Source organism: Vicia villosa, unplaced genomic scaffold, assembly GCF_029867415.1.
Source record: "Vicia villosa cultivar HV-30 ecotype Madison, WI unplaced genomic scaffold, Vvil1.0 ctg.003257F_1_1, whole genome shotgun sequence".
NCBI lineage: Eukaryota > Viridiplantae > Streptophyta > Magnoliopsida > Fabales > Fabaceae > Vicia > Vicia villosa.
Window position 1 is genome coordinate 172,626 of NW_026706153.1, and position 9,630 is coordinate 182,255.

General features: G+C 38.2%; 2 protein-coding genes across 2 annotated transcripts; both read left to right on the forward strand.

The window, feature by feature from the left end:
• Positions 1–279: 279 nt before the first annotated feature.
• On the forward strand, positions 280–5,697 carry LOC131640659 (protein STICHEL-like 3). The gene is made up of 7 exons (XM_058911037.1): positions 280–3,148; positions 3,226–3,445; positions 3,640–4,158; positions 4,265–4,736; positions 4,852–4,915; positions 5,017–5,105; positions 5,562–5,697. Exons 1-7 carry the CDS (start codon positions 1,064–1,066, stop codon positions 5,596–5,598), a joined length of 3,486 nt encoding a protein of 1,161 aa, XP_058767020.1. The 5' UTR covers positions 280–1,063; the 3' UTR covers positions 5,599–5,697.
• Positions 5,698–5,855: 158 nt separating this feature from the next.
• On the forward strand, positions 5,856–6,896 carry LOC131640660 (fasciclin-like arabinogalactan protein 12). The gene has a single exon (XM_058911038.1). The coding sequence runs from the start codon at positions 5,872–5,874 to the stop codon at positions 6,709–6,711; it is 840 nt and encodes a 279-aa protein (XP_058767021.1). The 5' UTR covers positions 5,856–5,871; the 3' UTR covers positions 6,712–6,896.
• Positions 6,897–9,630: the final 2,734 nt, after the last annotated feature.

Here is a 9,630-nt window from a genome sequence, read left to right on the forward strand (position 1 = left end):
GAGTCTATCCAAATAAACATGTTTTTCATCAATTTTATTCATTTTAAATTTCCTAATTTTTTCTAGAATAACTAAATTAAATTAAATATTTTTTATTTCCATTTTCAAAACGGAATCACCATCATTACACCTCTATCCACGTGAGAGTGTACTAAAAAACAGTCAAAATATTCAACAACCCATTTTATTTTTATAGAAAAAAGGAAAAAAAAATTAATTAAAAAAATATATTTTTACTATTTGCATGCTTAGCATATGGACACACCGCTTTATTGGCAGTGTGTCCTCTGTACCCAAAATTATGTCTCAAACAACAACAACGGATCTTACAACCCCATAACATCACCCCCTTCACCCTCTCACCACCTCTTTCTCTCTCTTCTTTCTCTCTCTAACCACCCATGGTTTTTTGAACTTCAACTATCGTTTTCTCCCCTCGTGAACTGCATGTGAACCTTGTTGGAACTCTGAGATCTAACGGTACCACCTTTTCTTTTCTCTTCTCATTCACCTGATTCAACTGTTTCTGCCTTCAACTACCTTTTCTTTTGTCCCCTTTACAAATGCCGTTGTTACTTACTTCATGACTCTCCATTAACTTTAGCTACTTCGGTTACAGTTAGCTTTGAAATAATGGGGTCTTCTCTTTTTCTCTTCCCTTTGCTTCTTTAACTTAAAATTCCTGTCTTGCTTTTGGAGTAGTAGCAGAAGCTGAAGCGGCACTCTGGTTTGGACTATAAAGTTTGTTTTTTTTTGGAGTTTGGTTGGTTCAATGGGTTTTATGAAGTATTGGGTGGTTTATGTTTAGTTTTATGGTGATTATTGATGGGTTGAATCTTGGTGGGTCTGTGTTTGGATAATTGACTATGAGAGTCGCTGTTTCTGTTTTGGTGAGTAATTAATAGGTGTTTTGAATTGAGCATTTTGTTATTATTTGTTGTTATTACCATAATTGTGAAGTACTATTGGTATATTTGGTTGTAAGAAAAAAAATGAGATACATTGTGATTTGTTTCATTAGTTTAGAGGAAATTCTGGTGTTAGTAGGGTTGGTGTTCTGATAATGACTAGGGCTATTAGGAATAGGGTACTCAAAGATGCTAATGGTGATATTAGTGATCATTTACGAAACCATATTCATTTAACAAATTGTATTCACTTGAAGAACCATATGCATAAAAACAGTCCAATAATTGCTGATAGGTCTATTATGAGAGACCTTGTTGTGCTTCAGAGATCGCGGTCTCTTCGGGATCCTTCTGCGAGTCCTCCGTCGTGGCATTCTCCTTCTGTGGTTGACTTGCTTTTTAAAAGAGGAGAAAATGATGGTGTGAATCAAGGGGGGAGAAGGTCGGTGGGTGTTGATAGTCGGAAGGAAGGTAGGAGGTTGTCTGGAATTGGAAACTCGCCACCGGTGGTGAGTAAAGGTACAGCAAGAGTTGCTCCGGGGGAGGCTAGTAGGGGTAATGATGCAGTGCCGGCGGTAACTAGTGAGCGAAGTAGTAGGAGCGGGATCGGGGATGGGAGGAGAGTTGGGAGAGAAGAATCTGGCAGGAAGAGTAATAGGCCTGATTATTTGGAAGTTATCAGTCAAGAGCAACTTCTTCATGAGGCCGGCAAAAGTTTGGCTGAAGATATTGTTTCGAGGCACTCTCAATCTTTGGAGAGAAAGAGTAGACAGCGGGGAAAGAATGCTCGAGAAGTTAAGACTCTTTCTGAGCAGCTGAATGATGTTCCTTTGGAAAGTGATGATTTAGCATCATCGAACATTCATTTTCGGGCAAGGTTTCCGAGACAAGAGAAAATTGTTGAGGCACAACAAGCCAGCATGCGCAGTCATGGAAATGGAATGAATAGGACAAAAAGGCGCAAATTCCGAAGTGCGAGGAGAGCTCGGGTTGCTACAACGTCAAGAGATATTGGAGCCGAGAATGAATTGTCTGTGGCTTCAAACTCATTTGCCGAGGGTTCAACTCACCAGAAATATCACTCGGAGGAGGTCAATGATTATGCAAATGATAATGTTACTAGAGCACCCAAAAATGGTTGTGGCATGCCTTGGAATTGGTCCAGAATTCATCATAGAGGTAAATCTTTCCTTGACATTGCTGGAAGAAGTTTGTCCTGTGGTTTATCTGACTCAAGGTTAAAGAAAGGGACGTCTTTAGCTTCAAATGGACGAAATATTTCTGTGATGCCTGTGGCAGCTGACGGCTCTAGCTCATGTACTAACTCTGAAGCAGAGGCACTACCTTTACTGGTTGACGCATCTGGATCTCATGGAAGCACGGAAAATGCTTGTTGGGGCCGTGATTATTCAGGCGAACTATGTATTTATGGTGACAATTTATTGAAGCAAGATATCGATTCTGATCTTGCTTCTGAAGCTAGATCTGGTAGCCAACATAATAAGTTGAGACGGAATCATCATAGTAGACATCAAAGTTTAACACAAAAGTATATTCCACGAACCTTCAGAGATATGGTTGGACAGAATTTAGTGGCACAAGCTCTTTCGAATGCAGTGATGAGACGGAAAGTTGGATTGCTGTATGTGTTTTATGGTCCCCATGGCACCGGGAAAACCTCGTGTGCTCGTATATTTGCAAGAGCTTTGAATTGCAGTTCGATAGAACACCCAAAACCTTGTGGCTTCTGCAATTATTGCGTAGCACATGATATGGGAAAGAGTAGAAATATAAAGGAAGTTGGTCCAGTCAGTAATTTTGACTTCGAGAACATCATGGATCTACTCGACAATATGACTGTTTCCCATCTTCCGTCACAGTACAGAGTGTTTATTTTCGATGATTGTGATACTCTATCGGCTGATTGTTGGAATGCTATATCCAAGGTCATTGATCGAGCTCCTAGACGTGTGGTTTTTATCCTTGTCAGTACTAGTCTTGATGTCTTGCCTCATATAATAATATCTAGGTGTCAAAAATTCTTTTTCCCAAAGTTGAAGGATTCGGATATTGTAAATACACTGCAGTGGATTGCAACCAAAGAAGGTCTCGATATTGATAAGGATGCACTGAAACTCATCGCATCAAGGTCAGACGGATCGTTGAGAGACGCCGAGATGACACTTGAACAACTTAGTTTGCTTGGGCAGAGAATTTCCGTTCCTCTTGTTCAAGAATTGGTAAGTTTATTTTTGATCTGTCTCTTTCGTTGACACTTCTTTTCTTTCACTAGTACTACTAAAAATCGTTTCTTCAGGTAGGACTTATCTCTGATGAAAAGTTGGTGGATCTGCTTGATTTGGCTTTATCAGCGGACACGGTAAACACTGTAAAAAATTTGAGAGTGATAATGGAAGCAGGAGTTGAACCATTAGCATTGATGTCACAGCTTGCTACAGTAATTACAGATATACTTGCCGGGACCTATAATTTCGCTAAAGAAAGGCGAAGAAGGAAGTTCTTCCGAAGACAACCATGTGAGTCAAAACTCTCTTTTTATAGATAATTTAGTAACTTTTCAGTGGTGTCGATGCTACATAGGTTTTTAACCTTATGGCTTTATATTTCTGTCAATGTAGAGATTGGAAGAGTCTTAAGTTGGTTTGATTATTTATGAATACATTTTTTATTATTTCCTTTCTCAAATTGATGATAATGATATCTGTCTCAGTATTGAAAGAAGACATGGAAAAGCTTCGTCAAGCTCTGAAGACTTTATCTGAGGCGGAGAAGCAGTTAAGAATGTCCAATGACAAGCTAACCTGGTTGACTGCTGCGTTACTTCAACTTGCTCCTGACCAGCAGTATGGTCTGCCGACTTCATCTGATAATAGTTTCCACCATAGTCCCTTCGCTCTAAATAACAGAAATGTAAAAGAAGCTACTAGAAACACCAGTAATCCTGTTGAAATTCCTAATAGGACAAGACGAATGTCAATGGATGCTAGAACAGAAAATTCTAATGCTGGACATTCAACAGATAGAAGACATAGCGTTTCTGGTTATGCTCCTCAACATACTTGTTCACATTCCACTGATAAGACTAGGATAAATGAAAGGCAGAATTTGGATAAAAACCGCAAAGAAATCGAAGAGATATGGTTAAAGGTGCTAGAGAGGATTGACTATTCTGGTCTCAAAGAGTTTTTGTATAAAGCAGGAAAGCTGATCTTCATTAGTTTCGGGGCAGGTGAACACGATCATATCTTCACTATTTTTGTTTAAACAACGTAACTAATAATTTTTTGTAGCAATTTAGTTAGATTCTAACGGTAGTGTGATCCTTTATTGTTCAGCTCCAACTGTGCAACTAATGTTTAACTCTCAACTTTCAAAATCCACGGCTGAGAAGTTCACTGGTTTCATCTTACAAGCATTTGAATCTGTCCTCGGATCTTCCGTAACCATAGAAATTAGATGTGAATCGAATAAAGATGCAGACTCGCCTCTTGTATTGCCTGCTATCAACGACGGTACATCTCAGATACGAGACTTAATTGATGTTGGCACTGAAAAGAGACGGGGCGAAATTGTAGAAGAAGAAGAAGAAGCCTCTCATATGGAGCACACGAATAATGGGCAGCAGAGTATGGGACAAGTGTCAACGTCTCAAAAAACACCGAGTGTTGTGTCACATAGTCAAAGTCGAAGTCTCGTAAGAAGTAAGGTATCTCTTGCTCATGTAATCCAGCAAGCAGAAAGTCAACGAAGTGGATGGTCAAAACGCAAAGCAGTTTCTATTGCTGAAAAGCTCGAACAAGAGAATCTGTATGTTGTCGTTCCATCCTCCTCCTTCATTTCAACATAATCCCGTTTCCAGAATACTGTAAGTAATGTTTCCGATATAACTGCCTATTGATTTTTAAAATTATTTACCTTATAGGAGACTGGAGCCAAGATCAAGGAGCTTGCTAGGCTGGAGAGCATCTAGAGCAACTCGTCGGAAGGTGATCTGTTTTCTTATGTTAAACACGAGTTGCGGTTTGTTTTGCATTATTATTATTATATGCTACGAGGACTGTATTGATGCATTTAATTGAATTTGCAGCTGTCGCGCTTGAAAATACGAACCCGAAAAACACGCGCGTTGCTGAATCTTGTCTCATGCGGGCAATGTCTCTCCACAAAATCTCCCAGGTAGTTTTGGGATTCTTTCAAGTGTTAGGTTCATTCAGTAGTTCATTTGTATTACCCTACAGGGTTGAGCTTTTTTTCATCTTTCATTTAACTAAATAAAATCAGGTAGTTACATTTATATATCAGATGAAGTAAATGTAAGAATGTAGTTGTAGTAATTAATTCCATTTTAGTGATAAGATATTGCATATTTTTCCTTCCTAGCAAATTATTTGATGAAAATCTCAAACTATTGATTTAGATTATTTTCATTTATTGTTTATCAAGTCACCAATCTAGATCATTATATCAAGATCTAGCAGGTTAGCGAGTTGATTGGACGGTTTAGATCGTATCACTACGGCGATAGGTGTATATAAATTAAGTATCTTTATAACAGTATTCACCATAATAATATAAACAATTACATCAGGCTTAAATGTGTTTTTCATTGATTTGATTTCACATCTGTATCAGATCACAACCAACTTCTTATTTCTTCATGTTCAAGTAAGATTTGTGGCCACACTACAGCAGCAAAATCAAATCCCATTTTCAGTTACCTTTATTTTCCTTGATGTACCACCTTAATATCCCACAAGACAGATAAGATATACCCTCATAGTACTATTATTGCAAACTTTGCACCTAATTATCACTCACTATTACCATCTATAAATGTAATTCACTCCATTACATTTCCACACATCAAACAAACACTCATAGCAACAAAATCTTACCTATCATTTGCATATTTCCATAAACAGAAATACTATCTAGAAAGAAGATGAAGCAAATCATCTTCTTTTCTGTCTTAGTACTATCTGCTCATATATTTTTCATCACTACTAAAGCTCAATCACCCGCAGCAGCTCCTAAACCTCCAGCAAAACCTGCCCCTGCCACACCAGCTCCAGCAACCGCCCCGGCAAAACCATTAGTCCCTTCGTTACCTCAATCACCCTCGTCCGATTCTTCATCCGGTCAAGACATTATCAAAATCCTAAGGAAAGCTAAATCATTCAACACGCTGATCCGGTTGTTGAAAACCACACAAATCATTAACCAAATCAATGCGCAGCTAGTGACAACAAAATCCGGCGGCTTAACTATTCTTGCACCAGACGACGGTGCTTTTTCGCAGCTCAAAGCCGGATACTTCAATTCCCTTGGCGAACGCCAACAGAAAGAACTGATACAATTCCATGTTCTTCCTGTTTATGTCTCGAGCTCAAACTTTGATTCACTAAGTAACCCTGTGCTCACTCTTGCAAGTGATAGCCCTTCTGGTTATCAAATGAATGTGACTGCTTATGGAAACAATGTGAATATTTCAACTGGGTCTGTTAATGCTACACTCACAGGGATTGTTTATTCTGATAAGACACTTGCTATATATCATGTTGATAAGGTGCTTGTTCCTTTGGATTTCTCTAAGCCTAAAGCTCTAGCTCCTGCTCCTACTATAGCAAAAGCACCTAAAGGTGCCAAGGATTCATCTTCAGATGATGATCAGGGTGAGACAACTAAAGCTACTTCTGGTGCTATCAATTTGATTAGCCTTCATGGAACAATGTTTGTGTCCCTTTTTGTTGGTTTAGTTGCAGCTATAACTATATCCAGTTGATGAAGACCAATCCATTTGAAGGATTTATGTTATTTTATTATTTTATTTCTCCTATGTTCTTTCTTTCTTGGTTTTGTTTTGCATTGTCCTGGGAAGAGTGTTGTTTGTGTTGTTTGAGAGATTGTGAAGTGTAAGCATTCTTGCCTGATTTTTTCAAGTAAAAACAAAAACAGATTGTTATGAAAGTGTTTGTTAGAAATTAAACCAAGTGCTTTCTAGAATGTTTAAGAAGTTAGCCAAGATATACGAACCTTTTGAATTTAAGTGTGAGTGGTTTAAGTGTGAGTGGTTTTAAGTGAGTGATTAAGTTTTACATCGATTAGAAATGGAGAAAATCTTGAATATATAAGAGAAATGATGTAATATTCTGCCAATATGTGTCTAGAATCATATCAATAAAATATTAATAATTGGTACTGAGTACAAACAAAAGTCAGAAATAATGATATAAGTTGTATACATTTCTAAATCATCTCGAATATGGATACAATGAATATGTCTACACAATGATAAAGATACACATCGTAAGAAAGGATCAGGTACAGTCTTCGTGGCATCCGATCAAAAGCTCTTGATTAATGCATCTAGCAAAATTCGATCTTGCACGACACCTGAAAAATAATAAGATGAATGGGGTGAGATTACTAAATCTCAGTGAGTTTCCCTATCTTATGGGTCCTCTCGGCTCAACAGGGTACATGCATCAACTACAGATCCATCTCAGATCCTAAGGTTTCCTCACTATCCAGTACAAAAAAGCCTGTCGACTCATAGCACCACAATCGAGTGTTCACTGACCATCCGAATGAATACTCTAAGAACATATCACATGTTTCGATATTAGGTACATGTTTCCTCCGGAATAGCTCTTCCTGGTTTACCTGCCAGCCTTCTGTCGGGAGCTACCCTCAAGGTCTGGTCTTTCAGGTTTACCTACCTATTTGCTCTCGGAATAAGACCCGAAACATAGCTTTAAATCTATCTGGTCAATAATGAATTCGGACAATAGAGAACCCTGGAAAGATATTGAATCGCTACAACGATTCAACTCTTCCAATTTCCAAGGCCCGAATCTCACATAGAAATTCACCCGTAAGGAAAACGACAAAAGGAGAAGGTGAGATCCACATATCCGGGAGTTCATCCCCGAAGAATAGCTCCTGAACTACAGAGCCAACCCATTCCCGAGACCAAAGCCCGAGAATGCCCGCGATATATGTGGCACAGGGGCATCCTTGGAATTTCTTTACAAGAAGTAGTCAACATATATGTAACATGCCTACTCGCAATTACTATCCTTTTGTCTGTCCTCTAACCCCTCGTCCATAATTATTACCACCATTAGATTATAGAACTTCGGAATGTAGCCGCTTTAGGGAAAGGGGAAAATAGCGGGCTAACTTTCAGTCATGAATCTTGCTTAGGCATCCTAAGGTTCACCTTACCGTATCCATATTTTGTTAATCGATGTACACAAATTACACCAAGTTGTAAGACCTCCTCGTCTATTGGTTCACATGCTTAGCTTCATAAGCTTTAACTCCCATCGTTACTCATTCTACAATTCCTACAACCTAGTTGAAGAAACATTTAGGCACCAAGGCGTTTAAAATGACTAACAATTTAATTATCCAAGTATGATCTTTTATTAATCATGGTACAAGAACATTCACATGGATTTGGTTGATACTTAAGAGTATTCTAAAGTTGTGGAAGCTTAGGCATCTCATATCCCTTTCCGTTAGCTTTCCAACGCCTCCGACGGCGCCTAATTCCGAGTTATGGAACTCAAGTTATGCTATATTCAAATCTGTTTTTCCAATGCAGTCTCAGGAAAGCGATTTCCAATATAGGGAAATCGATTATGCAGAATGCCCAGAAACCCAATTTTTTGACAGAAATCAATTTCCAGCATAGGAAAATCGATTTCCTGTAACTCAAATTGAAAAATACTTATTTTTCTGCATAGAAACCAGTCCCAAAACCTCCTACATCAAAACCTAACATGCATTAACAATCCAAAACGTTAAAGGCATCAAGGGAACACAATTTGCATCAAAAGAACACATATTTCACCGATTAATTCATCATACAAAGCATTTGATCATACCCTAAATCCTTAACATGCATTAATCCCAATTCTTACCCCAAGTTCCTATCTATGAAACTCACCTTGAGAACAAATTCTGAATTGATGATGGAGATGATGATGATGATCCACACACATCAAGCATGATTCTTGAAGCCAAGTCCTTAAAATCTTCTACCAATTGCACATGCATGTTGTTGGTGAAACTTTGAGTCCACACTTCCTCTTCTTTCTTCCTTCATGTTTCGACCCTTCTACTTCTATCATTCCAAATTCTGGTTTGACAAAGCAAGAATGCGGTAAATGGCTTTTCATAACCCTCATCTACTTAAGAGATGAAAGGACCAAAATACCCTTATTTCTAATTTGTCCATTTTCTTATGAAAATGCCAACTAATAGATTCTTACACTACTAATCTCTCAATTAATGACTCCAATACCTTAATAGTGTATTAATTGTTCGATACTTGTGTTGGGGTATTACAAATGACCCATATGTCCACTGCCTCAATTACCTGCAACAACACCTAAAATTGCCCTTATCACACCAGCTCCAGCAACAGCACCAACAATCACCCTCCTCCGATTCTTCATCCGGTCAAGATATTATCAAAGTCTGAACTCTTGAAACGATTAGTCTTTAAACTTGAGTTAGACTTTGATATCATTTGTTGGACATGTGACTCCAAACACAAGATAAGGTGGGGGTAAATTATGGAGGTTTGAAAAATATTGATTGAAAAAAAAATCTTTGCAAAAATCAGAATTTAAAAACATTTGTAAAACAAAAAAACAAGATAGCTGAATAGAGAACTAGATGAAAAACAGAC

Excerpts from the sequence above, each read along its gene's own strand:
- LOC131640659 (XM_058911037.1), top strand. The coding sequence starts at position 1,064 with ATGACTAGGGCTATTAGGAATAGGGTACTCAAAGATGCTAATGGTGAT. Across the intron at positions 3,149-3,225 it reads TTCCTCTTGTTCAAGAATTG|GTAGGACTTATCTCTGATGA; the intron begins GTAAGTTTATTT and ends TCGTTTCTTCAG. Across the intron at positions 4,737-4,851 it reads AAGCTCGAACAAGAGAATCT|GAGACTGGAGCCAAGATCAA; the intron begins GTATGTTGTCGT and ends TTTACCTTATAG.
- LOC131640660 (XM_058911038.1), top strand. The coding sequence starts at position 5,872 with ATGAAGCAAATCATCTTCTTTTCTGTCTTAGTACTATCTGCTCATATA.